The following is a 24972-nucleotide window of genomic DNA, read 5'->3' as shown; positions in this document are numbered from 1 at the left end:
ACCATTCTGGATAGCAGTATGGAGATGCCTCAGAAAACTTAGAATGGAACCACCATTTGACCTAGTTATTCCACTCTTTGGCATGTACCCAAAGGACTTAAAAATCAGCTTACCATAGTGATGTGGTCAAATTAATATTCATAGCAGCACGGCAATTCACAATAGCTATGAAACCAGCTTAGGTGCCCTTCAACAGATGAATGAATAAAGGAAATGTGGTACATACACACAATGGAGTATTACTCAGCCATAAAGAAGAATGAAATTATGTCATTTGAAGGTAAATGGATGAAACTGGAGACTATAGTTAAGTGAAATAAGCCAGTCCCCCCAAAACCCTAAGGCTGATTGTTCTCTCTGATATGCAGATGCTTACTCTCCCTAGGTGGTGGTGGAGGGTGAAGTTTCACCAAATTGGACAGGGGGAATAGGTGGAAAGCAGACAACAATGGGAAAGACAGTAGAATGAATTGGACATAACTTTCCTATGTTCATAAATGAATGAATACACAACCAGTGTAATTCCATATCATATATTTTCATTTTGAGACAAGATCTTGCTAAGTTGCTTAGGTCCTTGCTAAATTGCTAAGGCTGGTTTTCAACTAGTGATCCTCCTGCCTCAGCCTCCTGAGATGCCGGGATTAGAGGTATATGCCACCACACTGGGCTCATTTGTCTATTTTAAAATGTGATTGTTTTTAATGTTAAATACCTCATATTTTGGATATTAATTTCTTGTCAAATGAACAGTGTGCAATTATTTTCTTCCATTTTACAGACTGTCTCTAAACTCTGTTATTTCCTTTCCTGTGCAAGAGATTTTTAGTTTGATGTACTCTCATCTGTCAGTTTTTGCTTTTTTTGCTTGTGCTTTTGAATTTTCACTCAAAGAATTTTTTGCCAAGGTCACTGTCCTGAAGTGTTTTTCTATGTTGTCTTCTAGTAGTTTCATTGTTTGGGATCTTACATTTAAGTCTTAGATTTTTTTTTATATCTTTGTTTATTTATTTTTATGTGATGCTGAGGATCAAATCCAGTAACTTACATGTGAGCCACAACCACAGTCCCACTTAGATTCATTTTGAGTTGATTTTTTAATGCAGTTTTCTAATATTTTAAGATAGTACACTATGATCAAGTGGATTTCATCCCAGGGATGCAAGGTTGGTTCAACATACGCAAATCAATAAATGTAATTCACCACATAAACACAATTAAGAACAAGAATCACATGATCATCTCAATAGATGCAGAAAACACTTTTTACAAAGTCCAACACTCACTGATGTTAAAAGCATAGGAGAAACTAGGGATAAAGGAACTTACCTCAACATTATAAAGGCTATATATGACAAACCCAAAGCTACCATCATAATGAATGGTGAAAAATTGAGTGCATTTTCTCTAAAATCAGGAACAAGATAAAAATGTCCACTCTCACTATTCTTATAATACAATTTTTAAATGCTACCCAGGCAAGAGAAGGGAATTAAAGGAATAAAAATAGGAAAAAAAAGAAGTCAAAAATCTGTTGATAACATGATTCTATATCTGGAAGAGAACCCCTCAAAGAAAAAGTCTCCACCAGAAAACTTCTAGAGCTGATAAACAAATTCAGCAAAGTAGCAGAATACAAGATCAAATTTATAAATCAATAGCTTTCCTTTAGAATAAAGAATTTGCTGAGAAAGAATTCTGGAAAACTATTCTATTTACAATAACCTTTAAAAACAACCTTGGGAATAATCTTACTAAGAAGGTGAAAGATCTCTACAAAGAAAACTATTAAACACTGAAGAAAAAAATTGAAGCAAATCTTCAAAGAGTAAAAGACCTCCCATGTTCTTGGAGAGGCAGAAGTAATATTTTCAAAACAGTCATATTACCACAAGGGTTTTATAGATTAAATGCAATCCCCATTCAATGCAAGAGACATTCTTCATGGAAACTGGGCAGAGTGGGGGTTGGAGGTAGAAAGAAGTCCTTAAATTCATTTGGAAGAATAAAAGACACAGAATAGTCAAAGCAATACTAAACAAAAAGAGAGACTAAAATGGAACAAATGGAAGCATCAAAATACCTGACCTCAAATTATACTATAGAGCTTAGTAACATAAAAAGTATGGTACTGACATTGAAACAGACATGAAGATAGTAGAACAGAAAACACAGTGACAAATTCACATAGATACAGTCAGCTGATACTTGAAAAAGGTGCCAAAAATATATATTGGAGAAAAGATGGTCTTTTTAACAAATGGTGCTTTGAATTTGGATGTCCATATGTAGAAGAACTGCTACCTCTCACCCTACACAAAAGTCAAAGTGGATCAAAGATCTAATAATTAGAGCAGAAACAGCTAGAAAAAAACATAAAGTTAACATTTTGACATATTGCTACCGGCAACGACTTCCTTAACAAGACTCCTAAAGCTAAAGAAATAAAACCAAGAATCAATAAGTGGCACAACATCAAATTAAAAAGCTTCTGCATAGCAAAGGAAACAATAATGAGGAGAGAGGGCCTGTAGACAGGAGAAAAATTTTTCCAACTACTCCTCCAACAGGGGATTAATATCCAGAATACATAAAACTCAAAAACAACAACAAAACCCAAATAACTCAATATATAAATGGCCAAAGAATTAAACTGATGTTTCTCAAAACAAACACAATTGTCTAACAAATGAAAAATGTTCAACATACCTAGCAATCAGAGAAATGCAAGTGGAAACTACATTGAGATTTCATCTTAATCCAGTTAGAATGGCAATTAGAAACACTACAAATAGTAATACATGCTGGTGAGGATGCGGGGAAAAAGTACACTCATGTATTACTGGTAGGACAGCAAATTAGTACAACCAACCTGGAAAGCAGTATGGAGATTCCTTCAAAGACTAGGAATGGAACCACCATATGACCAAGGTATCCTACTCCTTGGTATTCATCTAAAAGAACTAAAATAGGCATACTATAGTCATATAGAAATGCAAATGTTTATAGAGGTGCATTTCACAACAGTGAAGTTACAAAACCAGCTCAGGTGTTCATCGACAGGTGAATAGATAAAGAAAACATGGTATATATCTACACAATGGAGTTTTACTCATCCATAAAGAAGGAAATTATGGCATCTGCTGGTAAATGGCTGGAACTAGAGAACATCATGTTAAGTGAAATAAGCCAGACTCAAAGTGAGGAGTCAATTTTTTTTTTCATATGGAAAAGCTAGAGCAATTAAAGAAGGTTAGATGCCATGAAAATAGAGAGGAGATTAGAGGAGAAGAGAAAGGAGATTAAAGGGGAGGGAAGGGGGATGGGAAAGGGAGGAATAGTGGAGTAAAATATGTATACAAATTATCCTATGTACATATATGAATATCCCACAATGAATTCCACCTTTATTTATATCTATAAAGCACCAATTAAAAAAATAAACAGAAGTAAGACCTGTAGAGTAGAGAAAGGGGAACAGGAAGAGGTAGGAAGAGAAGGAAAAAAGGAAGTACTGGGGACTGAAATGGAACAAATTATGTTCATGCCTGCATGGTTATGTCTTTGACAAACCCCACTCTAATGTATAACTAAATGTACTAATCAAACATCTTAAAATTCTGTGATTTTTAGTACACATAAGCAATATGAAAAAAGTGATTTAGAAAATAGAAAACTGAATGTAAATTCACCTATATCATTAATTAACAGGTAACTAGGATTCTACTTTAAGAATCAAATGGCAAATAGCTATGTAACACATATCCATGAGTTAGAAATTATCATTCTGCCCACAAAACACACTAGTCATATAAACCCCTGTCTATACAATATTCAAGATGATGATGATAATAATTAGACTGAAGCTGACTTAATTATTCTGTGTCAGGTAGTATGCTAAACCTTTCCATATAAATTATTCATGTAATGTTCACATCAAATCCATGATGGAGATAAACTCATGAATTCATACACATATAAAGAAATTAGTGTCTGAGGTTCTTCAAAGAGTAAGAAGAACCAGGAAGATATCTAGCAGGCTGACTCCTGAAACTGGCCCTTAATCAGTATCTTTCTGAAGTACTTTTCCCACATCTCTTAATTCTTTTTTCTGGAATACTCTCTCTTTGCTTATTCATTTTCCAAAAGCCTGTTCAAGCTATTTAGACTTTTTGTTTTAGTGACAGTGCTTTCTTTTTCTACTGCATTTTTCTAACAAAACAAAACAAAACACTATAATTTATGCAAGTACATACTGTTTTATCATTCTTCCTAAGTCCCCAATTTAAGTACAGGGGCCAAAACTCAACTCTGAAAAATCCAAATAGCTGACTGCTCAGTACTGATAGTGCTTAGGTTAAACTAAAATCTAAGGTAAAATAATTAATTAAGATGTGGAAGGGGGTTTTGTTCTTTAATGCTCTGTAAAGCACTGATTCTAATTCAATCAATCAGATGGCAAGGGGAAATACATACATTATTAACAAAAGGACAATGTACTCCCCTGACAAAATAATTCTGAAGAAGTAAAAATATGCTTCCAAGTGAAATGAAATCCTAGAGATACTGCAGGTTAGGATGTGCATCCCAAAAGAGCATTATAGGTGAGATGGTTCCCAAATTTAGGATGCACAGGACAGTTGTGAAATTCCTGGTAGAGCAGAAGTATGCTTCAGTTTATAGGTCTACTATTAAATGTTAGGTAGCACTTAGACATGAACAGTGGATCAAGAATACTTGGTACAGGGCTGGGGATGTGGCTCAAGCGGTAAGGGCGCTCGCCTGGCATGCGTGCGGCCTGGGTTCGATCCTCAGCACCACATACCAACAAAGATGTTGTGTCCGCCGAGAACTAAAAAATAAATATTAAAAAAATTCTCTCTCTCTCTCTCCTCTCTCACTCTCTCTTAAAAAAAAAAAAAAAGAATACTTGGTACAGAACAAACTGGTTAATCAATAGCCCTGCTTCAGTGGTACCACGAGGTCTGACAAGATGGCTATTTCAGGATCCTTGCCTTAGCTCTTACATCACTGGAGGAAGATAGATGAATTCAGGGGGTGGGAACCAAAGGGCAAGAGTAGGTTTGCTCAAAAGAGTCTAATTGTTAAAAGAAGATCCTACACAAACAATACAGACCAGAGTCACAGACCAGAAAAATAGGATGATTAATACTGGAGCCCACTGACCATAAATTCTGTAAAACCAGTTCCAATTAGGATTTGTTGCCCAGGTGAAGATGACCAAGAATTGCTCATAGGTTGTTGGTTAATGTAGTTTGTCAATCCAGAGCCAAGAGGTGATACTTGGGCAATCTCTCTCCTACCTCAATAAAATCTGGGGCACAATGAAGTGAGTAGTCTGCTCTCCTCTCAGAGAGGATCCACTCTCTCCCTGAAGGGTGCTTCCCCCCACTTCTTTCTCTTCTAATAAACTTCATTATGCTTGTACTAAGTCTTACTTTAAAGCCTCTCAGGTGAAGACAGAGTGAGAAAACAACATAATCTCCATGAGATCAGATCTTAGTTATCATTAAGCATCCAAAGTATGATTTATAAGACCTAATAAGACAGTTCTTTTTTTCTTCCTGACACAGAGATGTAATTCATGAGAGTTGATCATTAGGTAGGGTCAAAATAATAGTTCAGAAAATAAAATTTTCAAATAAGTTTCATACATTTTGGTGAAACCTGCAAACATCACTGATAGGTCAATTACATACATGGTCTAATAGTGTTAAGTATATTCACGTTATTGTGCAGTCAATCTCCATAACTGTTTGTTCTTGTAAAACTGAAACTTTCCATTAAACATTCCCCATTTTGTTCTCCCCAAGCTTCAAGCAACCATCATTCTACTTTCTGTTTTTATGAATTTGACTATGTTAGATATCTCATATAAGTGGACCATACAGTATTTGTCTTTTCATTATGACTATTCATTTAGCATAATGTCCTCAAGATTCATTTATGTTGTAATACATGTCAGAATTTCCTTCCTTTTCCTTCCTGTAAAAGGAAGGAAATTCTCAAAAAGGCTGAATAATATTCCACTCTACACGCATACTGTCTTTTGCTTATGCATTTATCTATCAATGTACATTTAGGCTGTTTTCACCTGTTGATTATTGTGAATATTGCTGCTATGAATGTGGGTATGCAACTCTCTCAAGATTCTGCTCCCAATTCTTTTGGATATATATCCAAACATGGGATTCCACGATCACAGGGTTCTTTTATTTTTCATTTTTTTGAGGAACTATAATAATGTTTTCCATAGGAACTACACCATTTTACATCCTTATTAACAGCACACAGGAACTTCTAATTTCTCTACATATTTACAAATGTTTGTTATTTTGTTGTTTTGCTTTTATAGTAGCCCTCTTAATCGGTGTAAGGGGTAACTGTGATTTTTATTTGCATTGTGACCTTGAGCATTTCCCTGTCTTTTTCCTGGTAATGGAGACTGAACTCAGGGGTGCTCTACCACTGAGCTACATCAATAACCCTTTTTATATTTTGAGATATGGGAGAGGAGTCCCTAAGTTGCAGAAGTTGGCCTTAAACTTGGAAACTTGCAATTCTTCTGCTCCAGCTTCCTGAGTTGCTGGGATCACAACTGTGCACTATCATGCCCAGCAACTTTGAGTATTTTGTTAGTTTACTGGCCATTTATTTATCATCTTGGGAAATATGTCCATTCTATTTAAGTCCTTGGTCTATTTTAAAACTGGGTTTTGTTGTTATTATTGAGTTGTAGGAGTTCTTTATGTATGAGCATTAGCCTCAGGTCTTTTCACTGTTGTGTCCTTTCATGCACAAAATTAAGTTTGCTATGTTCTATTTGCCTATTTTTGCTTTCACTGTCACATCCAAGAGATCATCACAGAGCTCAATGTTATGAAAATCTTAAATGAGTTTTATAGTTTTAGGTCTTATGTTTAATTCTTTAAACATTTAGAGTTAATTTTTGTATACAGTATAAGAGTCTAATTTCAATCTTTTGCATGTGGATATCCTGTTTTCCCATTGCTTTTGTTTGAAGAACTGTTCATTCCCTATTGGGTGGACATGCACCCTTGTTGACAACCATTTGACTACACACATTCAAGCTTATTTAGGAGTTCTCCTATTTCATTGATCTATCACACTGTTTAGATTATGGTAACTTTGTAATATGTTTTTATAGTCATTTATTAATAGTTTACCTTTATTCCTTCTGTTTACATCTCAACTTATCTGGCTAATACCTACTCAGCATTCAGGCCTCAGATTTTATCCACTTGAGAAATCTTATCTGGTCAGATATATACCTCCTTCCTATGAATGTCCATTACATACTCTACTTCTTCTGTCCTAGAAGTTACTTTGTTTTATTGCAATTTAATTGTGATTCTCAGGGGTCATAATTCCTATGACAGAAAGGCTTAATCTATTATTAAAGCGTCCACATCCCTTGCCCCTTGAAAAGTGCTTGAATAATACTGAATAATCAATAAACATTACAAAAATTGAATGATGAAACAGAACATGCTCAGCTGGTAAAAAAGGATAAATAAAATTTAAGCACTGATTTTGAAAATGTTCAAGATACACAAACTAAAAAAAGCAAGATGCAAGATAGTGCTTATAATATGCTCTCATTTATATAAAAGAGGGAAATATACATTAATTTGCATATGCATGATCTGTCTCTAAAAAGAATATACAAGAATAATGAATCTCATTACCTTCTGAGGGATAAGTAATAACTGGGTAGATGAAGGCAAGGTAGAAGCAGCCTTTTCACTACATACTTTGAATATTTTTAAAGTCACATGAATTATTCCCTACTTATGGTAATAAGTTTAAAATTTAGATGAGTGAATGAATGATATACCTAAAGAACATGAAGTAGTAGCTATGCAATTTATGACATTTCCTCTGTTCACCACATAATAACTGAAAATTAAGATCTATATCTTAAGTGCTGAACTCAGAAACTAGGTTCATGGAGTCCACATGACATAGAAGATAGTTTGCCCCAGAATGGGTGACGCAAGAAACATCGAAGTGGAAGCTACAATGTCTTTTACTTTGATTTCATTAGTATTCTACTTATTCAAACAGGCCAGTAGTAATTTTGTGTAGGAAGAACTGCACAAGGGTGTGAATATCAGAAATGAGGATCAATAGAAGCCAGTGTATGAATGTGACTAAATAATAAGCAGTACATATTTCTCAACATGCAATATCTATACTACTCATTGTGAATTTGAAAAGAATATTCAAAAGATATTGAACTGAGACTTCCCACCAACTGCCGGAACTTGCTAAACACATGAGCAAGGTGCTGTGGAAGTAGATTCTCCAATCCTAAACAAACGTTCAGATGCCCGCAGCTCTGGCCAATGTCAGACTGCAACCTCATAAAAACTTAAGCAAGAACTTCACAGTCAAATAACTCCCTCTTCCCTTCTGACAAACTGTGAAGGAATTGTTTGAAATCACTACAATCTGAGATAACTTGTCACACAGCAATACATGAAAAAGTTTATTCTCAAATAATACTTTCCTTTGAAAAACTTCTGTAACTTAAAAAGACACTGTATAAACAGTAGTTATCAGATTTTGTAAAATTGAAATCATCAAGTTATAGAACCAGGTAGGCCTGGAGCATAGAGCTTTGAAGACAGCCTTGCAGTAAAATGTTAGATGCTGTAAAAATGATTATGTTGCTGGAACCCCTCTTTCAGATCCAGAGGTAAACTCCTAAATGGTGGTAACACTGTATACAATATGCATGTAATTTAAATATACATATTTTTTACAAAAGTGACCAGAGATGAATTTAAAGTAAGTACTACATTTTACTTTTTTTGTTAGGAAGAGAAAAACTTCTTTTCAGGAAATTTGAAAATTGAGACACAAAATGTTAAGACATGTCAATGTATGGAAAAGTCACTGTGCCAGTTAGATCATATAAAAACAAAAAACATAATCAGTGGTCTGGGATGGCATTTGTGGTATATAAAAAACTCTAGAACATGTATTTGGAAATTGAATGAGAATAAGATATTCTAAGGAGTTCAGATAGCTGATATTTTATAGCATCTTTTCATAAACAAAAGCAACTGAAAAATGTAGGGCCATTTTACCTGTATAATTCAAAGGACTAAGACTGCTATGCTTTCATACTTTTTCTGATTAGTCAGTTGTCACTCCTTAATAATGACATTTTCTCTGCATTGCTGCTAGACTTCTACTTTATTTTACAGTAAAAAACAATAAACAAACTACTTAGTTGGAGAGGACTCTATTATGCAATGAACTGTATGGATTCTAAATAGCTCTTTTCTAACTTTCAGTTAGAAGTTGTACCCAGAACCTCAGATCAACAGCAATCTAATTTCTTGTTGAGTAGCAAACCATTGTGTGTACTGATAAACTTATTATCATCACTCAGTTTTTTTTTTCTTTAAAACAGTAATACCAAACTAATGGTTTACTTAACTGATCTCCTTGTGATGAACTCAAAATAACAGTAAACTTTAGGCTCAAAATCACTATATATTCCTGCAAATAATAATAACTTGAAACATAAGATGTATTATATACAATGGAAGTTCAGGAAACTTATATTCCTGCCTAATTACATGAAATTCCTTCTATGAGAGAGGAAAATTTGTCATTATCTCTGAAGAAAAAAACACTAAAGATGTCTCTGGAGGATGAAGTATGAAAACAAGGCTATATAAAACTTACATGACGAGATTGAAGTAAAGGAGATAGGAGATTCTTTTTATTACCTTTATCTACTCACATAGGAGCTTTGCCAGATAAACATATTAATATTCCATCACTCCTAAATCAATAGTTATCATTTCATCTAATAAAAGATTCCCAGTGATTCTGACTTATTCTTTTAGATTAGGTTTTATATATAAAATGCACCTTAATAACAATAAAGTGCTAGGGTTGCATTTACACAAGTAACATTACTAACATTAAGGGCGTTTTTTTTTTTTGTACTGGGTATTGAACTCAGGGGCACTTAACCACTTAGCCATATCCCCAGCCCAATTTTGTATTTTATTTAAAAACAGTTTTTATATGCTCTCAATGAATTGCTTACTACCTCACCTTTGCTGAGACTGACTATGAACTCATGATCCTCCTGTCTCAGTCTCCTGAGCCTCTGGAATTACAGGCGTGCACCACCACACCCAGCATTAAAGACAATTTTGAAAGAGTAATCACTTCTGATTCAATATTAAGTTTTCAACTTTGTACTGTATTTTAATAATAAGTTAATTATAATACTTTTTTGGGGGTACCAGGGATTGAACTCAGGGGCACTTGACCGCTGAACCACATCCCCAGCCCTATTTTGTATTTTTTTAGAGACAAGGTCTCACTGAGTTGCTTAGTGCCTTGCTTTTGCTGAAGCTGGCAACTCCTCCTGCCTCAACTTCCTGAGCCACTATAGTACACTTTTAAATTTACAATAACACTTTATTTCTGGATTCTGGATTGCACAGGTAGAATTCCAAGGAATTTTCAAAACCTCATTATCTCAAACTTTGGGCCACCAAAAAGATGGAAGATGATTCCATGGAATAAGAGGACTATGCTAAGTGATACTCAAGTGAGAAAGTTACTCCCTCTTCATTCTTGTTCAATTCCTCTAACTGAATTAAGAAGAAAGTCGCAAGTTTGGTGCTAGGATATTATCAACACCATTGAAATTCTGGCTAGACTCCCTTTTAAACAATGAACAGAGTCTCAGGCTTAGAGCCTTTAGAGAGCAATAGTTTCTAGCTAGAAACTAACAATGTTTTGTTTTCATTATTTTTACCAATGTATCTAACCTTCTGTTTATGGCAAATGCTACCTGCTTTTAATTCATAGTTATTTCAAGTTTCTTTTAAAGATAATTTTCATAATCACATTGATGTAAGGAAATGGTATATAGGAAGTATGCAAATATGGTTAAAATCTGGAAGATGATATAACAATGACTTAAGCTTCAGAAATAATTATTCTTTTGGATAACAAGTGCTTTCTAAATGTATGTCATTGGTTTAGCTATTGTGAAGGACAGAGAAGAATACTTAAAATATATATAAGAAAGTCAGAAGAGGAGGAAATTATTTCAAAATAAGGTAATTAATATATCCACAGAAAAGGTGGCATTTTTAGCTAGGACTTGAAAGACAGCTATAATTTAGATATGGTAAGAATTTTAAGAAAGCAAAATATAACAGTATAGGCATGATTGTTGGCACATTCCAAATCCTGGTTCTGGTGGTGGCTACATGCTCATAGATTGAAATGTACCATAAAATGGGTGCATACTATTGTATGTAAGTTTATTCTCAATAAATTCGATACTATCTTTGATATAAACAATGAAATGTTACTGAGGTTTCAGGCTTAGGAAGCTTGGGAAGGAGGAGATAAAAGCAATAAAGAGAAAAGGGAAATCACAACTTTGAATCAAAAGCATTTATTTTCATATAACAATTCTCAATTAAAGCTATTAGCAATTAGCTTTACAATAGAAAAATATTAGTCTTATAGTTCTACATATTAGTTTTATTTCAAGGAGAGAACTTACTGGATTTAAGATTTATCTATTAAAATTAAATGTTATTCCCATCCCTCCCCTCAAACAAATCTATACATTGATAGTACTAACCCATAATAAAGTTAACAAAGAATAGACAGAGTATCTACATGGGTCATAAACTAATGATACCTAATATAGTTTAGAAAAATAATTTAAGATTTTATTCAACACTTGTATACTGTTTATATGCAATTTAGAAATAACTGACTCATGGGGCTAGGGATATAGCTCAGAAGGCAGAGTGCTTGCCTCACATGCACAAAGCCGTGGGTTCAATCCCCAGCACCACAAAAAAAAAAAAAAAAAAAAAAAAGGAAGGAAGGAAGGAAGGAATAACTGACTCACAATTTGTTTTAACCTTTGCTTTCTTTGATGGCCTAAACTCTTGAAATTATGTAGGTATTAAATACTAAGTTTTAAGAATTCATAGCCAGAAAGAGAAATCATCATGATAAAAGTAATGTCACTATTGTCATTATCAAAAAGTCTACTTGTTGGCACCTTAAAATGCCAATCTGAATAAAATCAATAAAACTATAAAAATCAAATTCAAAAAATGAACTACAGTTAAAGAAAAGCATCGATAGACCAAAAAAGAAGATACTCTTTTGCCATAAAATAAAGCATTAAGACTCACAAGAGACATGTGTGCATATTTAATATTTTACCAAGGAAAATATAATGATTTTGTTATAGCAATGAGTTGCAACTAGATCTTTATGCTCTACAAAGCTTAAATTGACAACAAAAAGGCATAATGCATGGAATTTTACAATTGATAGTGGATTCAGTTCAAGTATAATGATTTTCAAATTGGTTTTCTATGTAATTATATTTTAAGAGATGTTAACATGTCAGTCATGAGAAAACAGGCTTTCTGCCAAGGTAAATTTAGGAAATGCTATGATAACCTTCTCCTGGAGATTATATACATGTAAGTATAGCAGTAAAAGTTTTTACGAGTCTGCCTTTATAAGCAAATCAAAATTAAATTTAATCCAGTAAGTTCCCAAATCATTTGTCATGGAAAATTCTTCAGGAGAAAGAAGCCTAGTAATTGCTTTGTATCCTGTTCAGGGGAAACATCAGTTTGGAAAATCCTGGTCTTTCCAAATTCCCTTTAATATCAAAAACTGAGGCCTAGCATGTGCATGGCCATGGATTTGATTCCTAGCACATGCAAAACACATACACACACACACACACACACACACACACACAGTCACACAAAGAAAAAAAAAAAGAATGTCTACAATGGATTATAGTGATAAAAAGCATGAATTCCTGGGCTCAGTCCTAGCACTTCCCACCCTCACCTTAAAAAAAAAAAAAAAAAAAAAAAAAAAAAAAAAAACAAGAAACAAAACCAACCCACAAACCCACAAAAACTAAGGCCTAGGGAAATCACACCTGGTTGACAGTATAATGAACTTTAAGCTCATCTCTTCATCTTCAGACCAGAGATCTTTCCACTTCAACTACAAAATGGGACTCCTTTGACTGCATAGTCAATCTTAATTGATAGCATTAAATTTACATCTTATATTTTATCATCACATTTTCCGATTTGTATATTAACCAAGGTGTTTTTAATTCTTTCTTCAAAAGATTGGGTCCCTGGGTTGGGATTAGAGCTCAGTGGAAGAGTGCTTGCCTAGAATGTGTGAGGCACTGGGTTTGATTCTCAGCACCACATAAAACAAAATAAAGGTCCATCAACAAATAAAAAAACTTTAAAAATATCTTTAAAAATTGGGTCCCTAATAATGAAGTCTGCCTGGGGATTAATTAATGTTTAGCAATTCTGAGGAGTGATTAGGCTTGTCTGAAAGCAATCACTAAAATAAGGCACTTGGACTACCTGTGGTTGTATTTGACAAAACTTTTGTGTTGGCCATGAAGCAGTGACTTAGTACATAAAATGCTGACATGTTATTCATAGAAGGCTATATTAATATTTACAAATAAAATTAAAATATAAGAATTTATGTCTGCATTATCAAAAGCCAACAACATCAAAACAAATTTCTTTCCTCAGTAGTTCAAGGCCTATGTTTTCTATATTTTGTGGTAAACCAAAATGTTTCTCATTGTTTTAACTACAGTCTCTAAATCAAGCTTTTTCAATCTTTATCTTTAACTCCATAGAACTCTAAGATAATGTAAGATTAATCAAAACACTACTCACTTAGCTTAAGAGAGAGTGTGTGTGTGTGTGTGAGAGAGAGAGAGAGAGAGAGAGAGAGAGAACACTTGTGAGCCATTCGGGCCCCCTCAGGGTAGAAGAATGGAGGAAAAGGAACAAGTAACTATTGTTATGTTGCAATTTCAAAAGACTTTGGAAATCAAAGGTGAATAATTGTTAACAACTTCCGTATGACTATTCCGGCTTCCTCTTAATAAACTTCTGTACTCCTTTCTAACCCCTTACTTGGGACCATTGACCATAACTGACATTCGCCCTCCCTACTCAAAAAGAACCCACCAGACCAAGCAGACGACACGATGCCTCGACTCCACCAACAAAGAGGCTACTCCGCGCGCCTTTACAGCACAGGTGGGGACCTCTTCCCCAGCCTTGCGCACTGCTTGACCCCAGCGCCAAGGCTTGGATCAGGTCACCCGACGCCCCGGCCCCGCCTCTAGTCACCCCTGCCCTGGGCCACTCTCGCGCCTCCATCTGGCCCTGGCCCTTGGGTCCCTGCGCAGCTCCCGAATCCCCGGAAACCAGAGGGCGGCTGGCGGCGTCGCGGCTCCAAGCGGGACCGCGGCTACACCCCCGACGCCACAGCAGGCAGACACCGCGGGGCATCCCTGTGGCTCCAGAACGAGCTGGGCCGAGGAGGCTGCTCGGGACAGGCAGCTAGCCAGCCTCGCGACCGCGCTGGGGGCGGGGACGCTGTTACCTGCCGTGGGCTCAGCCGCTCCCCGCCGGCGCCGCTCTCCTGGCAACCGCGACAGCCACACGAAGGCCCAGAGCCGAAGGGCCTAGTGACAGCTCCCAGTGTGCACTGCGCGCGCCCACGCCGGCGTCGACGTTGACGGCCCTCGATCCCGCCCCCGATCACTGCGTGCCAGCTGACGCTAGTTGGTGCTACAGCGCCCTCCAGTGTATATTAATGAGAAGCGGTCAGGAAAGGGGGTTAGCAGGCATTTTTTGACTCGCCTGGAAAAGTCCCAATTTGATGGAGAATTTGAGGGGCTTATAGAAATCGAAAACAGATTTTAATTATTATTTAAATAATTATTTAAGTAGATGTACAATTTTTGTTCTTTAATAATTTAAAGAGTTATGAATATTTTTTATGAATAATTTAAGGTCCCAAGACGGCCAGTGTGAAGTTAGGAGACAAATATTGATGTCATTGGGTACCGAGTATAAAGCCCTTTCGATCATGTCAAATTATGTCAAGGCGGATTTCACCGTTTCGCCTACACTATAGGGGAGAGAACAAAAGAAGGTTTTTACAAATGTGTGACTCTTTAAATAAAATATAACGATCTCTTTTTAAATTTTAATTTGTTATATATGACAGCAAATTGCATTATAACTCATATTACACATACAGAGCAAAATTTTTCATATTTCTCGTTGTACATACGTAGCACCATTCGTGTCTTCATACATGTTTTAGTGTAATGATGTCTATCTCATTCCACCATCTTTCCTACCCCCATGCCCCTTCCCTATCCCTCCCCTTCCTTTGCCCTATCTTTAGTTCATCTAGTCTTCCCATGCCCTCCCCACCCTTAAATCAGAGAAAACATTGGGCATTTGGTTTTTTGGGATTGGCAAACTTCACTTAGCATTATATTCTCCAATTCCATCCATTTACCTGCAAATACCATGATTTTATTCTCTTTTAATGCTGAATAATATTGCATTGTGTACATGTACCACAGTTTCTTTATCCATTTATCTATTGAAGGGCCTCTAGGTTGGTTCCATAGTTTAGCTATTGTGAATTGTGCTGCTATAAACATTGATGTGGCTGTGTCCCTATAGTATGCTGCTTTTAAATCCTTTGGGTATAGACCAAGGAGTAGGATAGCTGGGTCAACTGGTGGTTTTGTTACCCCTGTTGACTGGTGAAGAGTCCTTGCTTCCCCAGTATTGAAGAATAACACCAGAGAAGCACACTGAGGCAAGGTCAGAGTGGAAACTAGAAGTTTATTAAAGGACAGCAGAAAAGACTTCTCCCGGGGGAAGAAGGGGACCCAAGAGATGGAATCCGTGGAAGTGCGGTTGTTTCCCCTTTTTATAGTTCTTTCAGTGATGGAATGTAGGTGGGAAGGCCCAAGGGTGGGGCCCAGGTGAGCCAAAGAAGTAATCTGGTCAGGAAGGACTTCTGAGTCAGCATCTTCAAGTTTGCTGGGGGCTGTTTATTAACACTTCTTTGGGATGGGCTCTGGACCTTGGACTTTTCCCGGACTTCATTAACATTCCAAGAGTTGTTCAACTTTTCCCAGAATTCATTCTAAACATGGCCTCCATTTTGGATCTTACTGGATATTAGACCCGATTTACCTAACTACACTGACTACCTAACTTTAAATCTGGCTTCAGTTTCATTCCCAGTTTTCCAAGGGATCTCCATACTGTTTTCCATATTGGCTGCACCAATTTGCATTCCCACCAATAATGTATGAATGTGCCTTTTCCCCTACATCCTCGCCAACACTTATTGTTGTTTGTATTATTAATAGCTGCCATTCTGACTGGAGTGAGATGAAATCTTAGAGTAATTTTGATTTGCATTTCTCTAACTTGCTAGAGATGTTGAACATTTTTTCATACATTTGTTGATCGAATGTATATCTTCTTTTGAAAAGTGTTCAGTTCCTTGGCCCATTTATTGATTGGGTTATTTGTGGGTTTGGTGTTAAGATTTTTGTGTTCTTTATATATATAGAGATTAGTGCTCTATCTCATGTGCATATGTTAAAATTTTGTTCCTGGAGCTGGAGTTATGGCTCAGCGGTAGAGCGCTCCCCTAGCATGGGTAAGGCCCTGGGTTTGATCCTCAACACCACATAAAAATAAAATAAAGGTATTGTATCCAACTATAACTAAAACAAAATATTTAAAAACAAATTTGTTCCCAAATTGTAGTCTATTCACCTCACTGATTGTTTCTTTGGCTGGGAAGAAGCTTTTTAGTTTGAATCCATCCCATTTATTGATTCTTGATATTAATTCTTGTGCTATAGGAGTCTTGTTAAGGAAGTCAGGGCCTAATCTCACATGATGGACATTTGGGCCTAGTTTTCTTCTATCAGGCCCAGAGTCTCTGTTTTATTTTTTTTATTTTTTATTTTTTTTTTTTAAGAGAGAGTGAGAGAGGAGAGAGAGAGAGAATTTTTTTTTAATATCTATTTTTTAGTTCTCGGCGGACACAACATCTTTGTTGGTATGTGGTGCTGAGGATCGAACCCGGGCCGCACGCATGCGAGGCGAGCGCGCTACCGCTTGAGCCACATCCCCAGCCCCAGAGTCTTTGGTTTAATTCCTAGTCTTGATCCACTTTGAGTTGAGTTTTGTGAATGGTGAGAGATAGGGGTTTAATTTCATTTTATTGCATATGGATATCCAATTTTCCCAGCACTATTTGTTGAATACAACACTCTTTTAAACTAATAAAACATTAATTGTTAAGAACATGCTGTTCTAAAAAATATGCTGTTTTAAGAATGTTATCTATTTTGATATGTCAGTATTTATGACAGCCTTGGGGGTTAATGATGGAATAGTATATCAAGTGATCATCATCCATTAAATAGATGAAATAGTTGAAAACGAATAGAAAAGTTTATTTTTTTTTACTAAATTTTACCAAGTTAATTTATTTTTACCAAGTTCCATGCATGATTTCAAATTATTCTTACGGAACAAGAATTTGTGCAGCAAATACCATAAAGTTTAAAACTCCAAAAACTGATTTTAGAAAAATTATCTTAATCCAGTATCTTTATAGATTTTAAGGATTTTTTTTTAATTGATATGCTTCAAGTTTGGTGTGTAGTAATTATGACTTTGAAATGATAAAATTAAGCATCAATAAACAGAATTTTTTATACAAACCATCATTTTTTTCTTTTAAAATAAGTGTTCTTTGTTTTTAAAGAAGTCCTTTTGTAATTCTACTGTGATCTTATATTTTTACATTTCTGCATTATAAGTATGTATATTATAGTAGATCCTTTAGCAAACTTTCAAAAATTATCTTGTAATGAAATTCTGATTTCTCTGAGTTAGTCTTTACTTTTGTAAAATAGTAGAAATGTGTTATCTGGAATTATTCCAGGTTATATGAATGATTGATCCTTTAATTTAAAATACTAGACTTGAATCACAGTCTTTTATTAGGTAGCAGAAAACTTCCTTACATTTTGAAACTATTTCAATCTTGAAGCTATCCTGTTTAAACTGAGAAGCAATGCCAAGTTGATCTTTCACATTTTTGTTGTCTCAGAGGCTAACAAAAGACCCTATTTCTGATTCTCCCCTCCTAGGGACAGTGCCCACCTGATCACTTCCGTCCATTATCTCATGCCTACGCAAACTAGCTAGAGTGTGCCCCACCACCGTCGATTTTTATAATCCTTTTACAGGGAGGCTAACCAGGTAGGTGGTCCTTTTAGGAAGTGTAACCTGGCTCTGGCCATCAGTTTTCTCAGCGGGTTTTGAGAATGTGCTCCGGGGGGTGGGGCCCCGCGACCTTAAGGCGGCGCACTCTCCGCCCGGCAGGCGGCGCTGTGGGCTGACAGAGGGCACCAGCCGTGCGATCTGGTGCTGGAGCTGCCGCTGTTGTCGCCTCCTCTATTTCAGCTGCACGTGCAACTGCTCCTGTCCCTCGTGGCCCGGGTTCGTGAGAACCCCCGGCTCAATCCAGGGCGGACCGGGTGCTGGCGATGGGAGCCAGTGCGGTGGAGACGCGTGTGTTCATGGAGGTGCGGAGACGGCTGCAGAGCGCGCTGCTGATCGTGGGGTAAGGCCGGGCTGGGAGTGCTGATCCTGGGGTAAGACCCGGTTAGGCAGAGCCCAGCTCGCGCTCCTGCCGCCGGGTCCAGCGGCATTCTCCGCCTCCCTCAGAACCACGGATTTTGAGTTTCCTGTTTCTAGCTGTTTGTGCGTCATGATTACTCAGAGCGAAGCACCACTCCCTCCCCGCGACTGACAGCCGGCACATCTTTTGGGAGCATTTTAGAAGTTTGGGGTTTCAGCGCCACACCAGATCTGCTGAAGCAAAACTTAGACTTCTAACAATATTCCCTGGATTCAAATGCATGTTGAAGTTTGAGGAAGAGTGACGAAAAACACCATTGGCAGTATCAGGCGTTTCCAATAAAACCATAAAAAAATACCTGACTATCTTTATTCAGGATCATCCGTGTAAAGATCAATTCCAATGTTGGGCTTCCTGTTTTGTAAATAACCTCGATTTGGGGATTTGGAGGTTGTTTGTTTTCTCTCCCCAAACTGCTCAATACAGAGGAACTGAGGGACACAATCAATAAACCCATGTTCAGTGAATGCCTAAAAGGGATTGCAGACTTCTTATTGGAGCTCATTATCTTTTATTCGTATTCCAAGTTCCAATGAGAAGTCTGCAAACTTTTATTATTCACTATATTGACAAGAATTTCTTGGAAAAAAAGTTCTCTTATTGTCAGCAATTTTAATGGTTTGTGGCCCTGTCGCCTACTTCCTTTTGACAGCTCTTTCAAATAGAATAAGTGAGAAGTTAAGATCCTGAAATTTTTTATTATACAGTGCCACAGCTAGATAGATGCTCAACTTTTCATCTTTTCTTTAAATCTGCCAAGATCTGGTGTGGAGGTTTTGGATTTGGGATGATAACTGACTTCAAATCCTAGCTTCCTTGAAGATAGGTTAAATTAATCTGACTTTCTTCAATTTTAAAATGGGGGTATTAGTACTTCTGGATTTTTTCCCTTCTTTCTTTCAAAAATCATGAGTTCTGGCTGGAGTGTAGCTCAGTAGAGTACTTGGCTAGCATGCTGGAGGCCTGAGTTCAGTCCCTAGCACTGCAAGAAAGATCTTTATTCTTGCTGAGTAGTTTTCCATCAAATGAATGGTCCACAAATCATTTATACATTCTATTGCTGGAAGTTTTGCTTGTTTCCAAGTTGAGTACTGTTGCCATAACATTGTTTTCGACTTTAGATGGACATATATTTTCTTTTTTTTTTTTTTAAGAGAGAGTGAGAGAGACAGAGAGAATTTTTTTAATATTTATTTTTTAGTTTTCAGTGGACACAACATCTTTATTTTATTTTTATGTGGTGCCGAGCATCGAACCCAGCGCCGCGTGCATGAGCCACATCCCCAGCCCCATATATTTTCATTTTCCATGAGTCAATACCTTATAGTGAAATTGCTGAGTCATATGATAGATGTGTGCACTTCTTTGTGAGAGACTTCTGAACAGTTCTCCAAAGTGATTATACCAGTTTACACACTCACCAGAGGGGAGCTTCAATTTTCTTCAAATTCTTGCCTGCATTTAGTATCATCAGTCTTTTTGGTTTGAACCATTCTAGTGGGTATAAAGTAGCATCTCATGGTTTTAATTTGCATTTCTCAGATGACTAATAACATTGAGCTCCTTTTCATATGCTTTTTGGCAATTCAAACATTTTCTTTTATAAATATCCTCTAGTTTTCTTGCATAATTACATGTACTTTACTTGTTGAGTGTCTCTGATCTGAAATTCTCAGTTTGGAATTGTCTAATGTCTGAAACTTTTTCATTTTAGTTGATTTTGAATGTTTGAATTAGGCATGCTCAACATGTGGTATTTTTTTTTTCTTTTTTTAAACAAAAGGTAAATTTATTGAAAGTGAAAGTGAAAGTAACATTCAAGTAAACTAGAGCTGAATGTGCCCAACTTCAGGGAATGGCTCAAGGCTAACTTGGTATCTTTTAATAAACAGAAAAATTAATTTTAATGAAGTTTAGTTTATCACTTTTTTATATAACATTTTTGGGTTTTTGGTACTGGGCATTGAACCCAGGGGTGTTTTGCCTCTGAGCTACAGTCCTTTTTTATTTTTTTATTTTGGGATAGGATCTCATTAAGTTGTTGAGGCTGCCCTTTGAAGGTGTGATCCTCCTGCTTCAGCCTCCTGAGTTGCTGGGATTATATGTGTACACCACTGTGTCTGGCTTCACTAGTATTTTGTAATAAAAAAAAAGTTTGTAGAGAGTTTTTTCTTAAGTTTTTTTTTTTTTTTTTTTTTTTTTTTTTTTTTAATTGCTATTATTAGAGATGTGGTTACACTGTGTTGCCCAGGCTGCCCTTGAATTCTAGGCCCAAATGATCCTCTTGCCTTAGCTTCCCAAGTAGCTGAGACTATAGACTGGTGCGCCACTATGTCTGGCCTACTTTTTAGAAGTTTTATAGTTTTACCTTTTGTGTTTTGATCTATGGATGATGGATTCATTTTTTTTATTTGCAGTGAGTTGGATAGGGGTGTTTATTTTCTTCTAAATGAATATATCTTCTATAGAATGGAATGGTGTTATATCACCATTAGTCAAGGAGACCATTATTTCTCTCATTGAAATAATTTAGTATCTTTATCAGAAATTAATTTACTATACTATTTGCAGAGTATGTCTTTTCATACCCTTTTCCTTTTTTTTTTTTTTTTGTACCAAGGATTAAACACTGAGCCACATCCTTAGCCCTTTTTATTTTTTATTTTGAGACAGGGCCTCACTAAGTTTCTTAGGGTTGCTGAGGCTGGCATCAAACTTGCAATCCTTCTGTCTCAGCCTCCTGAGCTGATGGGATTATAGGTGTGTGCCACCATGCCTGACTACCTTTTTACTTTTAACCTGTATTTATATATACATATATATATTTTTTAATTTTTTCAACTGTTTTTGAAAACAGCTGGGTGTTTTTTTCAAATCCATTTTGACAATCTCTGCATTTTAATTAGAATTCCCTGAATATTTATTGCTAATGTAAATATTGATATGATTGAGTATATTATTATTCCTAATCTTTTTAAAAATTAATTTATTTATTTTAATTAGGTATATATGACAGCAGAATGCATTTTGATTCATTTGTACACAACTACAGCACAATTTTTCACTTCTCTGGTTGTACACGATGTAGCGTCGCACCATGTGTACAGTCATACATGTACCTAGGGTAATGATGTCCATCACATTCCATCTTTCCTGCCCCCTCCCCTTTGCCCTATCAAAGATCCTTCATTTTTCCCATGTCCCCCCATTATGGATCAGTATCCTCTTATAAGAGAGAACATTTGGCCTTTGGTTTTTTGGGATTGGCTTACTTTGCTTACCGTAATATTCTCCAATTCTATCCATTTACCTGAAAATGTCATAATTTTATTCTCTTTTAATGCTGAGTAATATTCCACTGTGTATATACACCATAGTTTCCTTATCCATTCATCTATTGAAAGGCATCTAGATTGCTTCCACAGTTTAGCTATTGCGAATTGAGCTGCTATTTACATTAATGTGGCTGCTTTACTAGAGTATGTTGATTTTAAGTCCTTTGGGTATAGATCAAGGAGTGAAACAGCTGCATCAAATGGTGGTTTTGTTACAAGTTTTCTAAGGAATCTCCATACTGCTTTCCAAATAGGCTGCAACAATTTGTAATCCCACCAGTAATGTATGAGTGAACCTTTTCCCCCACATCCTCACCAACACTTATTGTTGCTTGTATTCTTGATAACTGCCATTCTGACTGGAGTGAGATCAAATCTTAGAGTAGTTTTGATTTGCATTTCTCTAATTACTAGAGGTGTTGAATATTTTTTCATATATTTGTTGATTGAATGTATATCTTCTTTTGAGAAGTATCTGTTTAGCTCCTTAGCACATTTATTGATTAGGTTGTTTTTGTTGTTGTTGTTGTTGTTTTTGGTGTTAAGTTTTTTGAGTTCTTTATCCTGGAGATTAGTGCTCTAACTGATGTGCAAGTGGCAAAGATTTGCTCCCTAAATGTAGGCTCTCTCTTTACCTTATTGATTGTTTCTTTTGCTGAGAAGAAGCTTTTTAGTTTGAGTCCATCCTATTTATTAATTCTTGATTTTATTTCTTGCGCTTTAGGAGTCTTGTTAAGGAGGTTGGGGCCTAAGCTGACGTGATGAAGATTTGGGCCTACTTTTTCCTCTATTAGACACAGGGTCTCTGGACTAATTCCTAGGTCCTTAATCCACTTTGAGTTGAGTTTTGTGCATGGTGAGAGATAGGGGTTTATTTTCATTTTGCTGCATATGGATTTCTTAGAGGTAAATAAGAACTCCCATACAACTTATCAATGTAATGTTTATGTATGGATATACATACATAAATTTATGTTTATATTATTCTGCATACATCAAAAAACATGGCTTCACACAGATATTTCCAACTGTATTCCACAACTATAGGATCCGTTCTAGTTTTATTTCTTTTTCTCTTTGTATCTCTAATTTCCCACATTAAGAATACTTGCCCTTATTATCTCATGGTATTTATTTCCCTGGCGGGTCCCCCTGTGTAACTAGTCTTCTCCTGGCATTCTTTGCTGCTTTCCCTTTCCCCATTCGTTGTAAATACCTCTTGGGCCCTCTTTTAGACTGAATGCTGTGTCCTCCCAAAATCACAAAATTCGTATGTTAAAGCACTCATTATTCAAAGTGATGGTGTTGGAGGTGGGGTTTGTGAAGTAATTAGGTTTCCAATGAGGTCATGAGGGTGGAGCTCTGTGATAATTTTAATGTCCTTATAAGAAGAGGAAGAGACACCAGAGTTATCTTATCTAGCTCTCTCAGTCCAAGGTACAGTCAGCCCTCCAGATCTGAGTTCAGCACCCTCAGATCAAAAATGATTCATAAAACAATTGCAACTGTACTGACATATAAAGGCTTTTTTTTCATCATTGTTACCTCTACAATACAGTAAAACAACTATTTACATAACATTTGCTTTGTATTGGATACTTTATTCTAGAGATGATTTAAAATATATGGGAGGATATGTGCAGGTCATATGCAGATACTACATCATTTTATAAAAGGGAATAAAGCATCAGAGGATTTTTGTATTTGTTGGTGGTTCTGGAATCAATTCCCATGGATAGTGAGGCAGGACTGTATTTCTTTATAACAGCCTGAGCCAAGCAGGCTCTGAAACCCCATGCTGTGCTCCCCTTCCATCTCCAGCCTAGATATCTTCCTTATCTGTCTTAGGGTTCAACTTCCACACCTAATGTTTCTCCTAGTGTATTCTCTTCTCACCATGCTTGGCTTCTCACATCTATGCCAGACTACTGTGCTTCCCTTATCCTTGCATTGATACCTACCTTGCTCAGTTTCATGTAATTGAATTTTCAGAAAGGGGAAGAAAAGTGGCAAGCCAGAGATGGAGTGGTGATTAGTGAACTTATGCACCCAGTGGTCTCCCTGGAGGCACCTGTAAATGCCAACAACTTCATCCAGTTTGGAAATCACTGAGGTAGCAAAAATGACACAGTGTATCTTTAGAGTAGTGGCTAGCAACTGTGGCCTTTGGGTTATATCTAACCTATATCCTGATTAGGTAAAAGCTGTGAGCTAAGAATAGGCTTTGAATTGTTTAAAAATATATATACAGAATATGTAACACAGACCATATATGACCCACAAAGCCTAAGATAGTTACTGTTTGACTGTTTATAGACAGTTTTCTGATCCTTGCCTCTGAGAATCATTATTTCTTAAGTATAATTTTTTTTAAATTAAACTTTTAACTCAAGAGTTTGAGACTGTCTTACTTGTAAACAAAACAAAACAAACCTCAGATTCTTGATATTCTGTTTTCCCAATGAAGTGCAAGATCCATATACATTGAAAAGGTACTAGCCATTGAGTAACCTTAAGACTTTGTAAGACAAATGAAGAAGCCTAACCAAGATTCACCCCTGAACACATGGTCTGCCCTCTGTTCTTAGGTAACTCTCAAACAGATGGAATGAGACATTAGGTGGATAGCTTGCCTTCTGCATTTAAGAAGAAGCCATGGGAGGTTGAGGATGTAGCTCAGTGGCAGAGGAGGTGCTTAGCATGAGCCAGGCTCTGTGTTCAATCCCCAGGACCAAAAAATAAATAAATTTAAAAGTAACCATGGTTCTCTGCACCTCTGTTACAATGCGGAGCATAGTTCAGCTTTATGGGAGGAGGTCATTTCCGTATATGCCATCATCGCTTTCTTCGTTATTACTTCGTTATTACTTCGTTATTACTTTCTTCGTTATTACTTTCTTCGTTATTGCAATTACTTCTGTGTATGTCCTCTCCTCTTCTATGTTTTTCATTCCTGTTG

At 36.4% G+C, this 24972-nt stretch overlaps 2 protein-coding genes across 13 annotated transcripts in view; one reads left to right on the top strand and one right to left on the bottom strand.

The window, feature by feature from the left end:
• Window positions 1-14639, bottom strand: part of DOP1A (DOP1 leucine zipper like protein A) — a 120846-nt gene extending 106207 nt beyond the window's left edge. For 8 of the 9 annotated variants that reach the window (XR_014022110.1, XR_014022111.1, XR_014022112.1 and 5 more), the window contains exon 1: window positions 14518-14639. The gene's annotated coding sequence lies outside the window, so the exon portion shown is untranslated. Of the gene's footprint in view, window positions 1-13021; window positions 13296-14517 lie in introns of those variants that run through there. The other variant, XR_014022116.1, reaches the window with a different exon arrangement.
• Window positions 14640-18376: 3737 nt separating this feature from the next.
• The window catches only part of UBE3D (ubiquitin protein ligase E3D), a 152195-nt gene continuing 145599 nt past the window's right edge, over window positions 18377-24972 (top strand). For all 4 annotated transcript variants that reach the window (XM_081293634.1, XM_081293636.1, XM_081293633.1 and 1 more), the window contains exon 1: window positions 18377-18600. In XM_081293634.1, the coding sequence (XP_081149760.1) occupies window positions 18524-18600 (77 nt within the window). In that variant the 5' untranslated portion in view covers window positions 18377-18523. The remainder of the gene's footprint in view (window positions 18601-24972) is intronic.

This window comes from Spermophilus citellus, assembly GCF_964194105.1.
Source record: "Spermophilus citellus genome assembly, chromosome: 5".
Classification (NCBI taxonomy): Eukaryota; Metazoa; Chordata; class Mammalia; order Rodentia; family Sciuridae; genus Spermophilus; species Spermophilus citellus.
The sequence above is the reverse complement of the archived record's forward strand: the minus strand, read 5'-3'. Positions and strand labels throughout refer to the sequence as shown.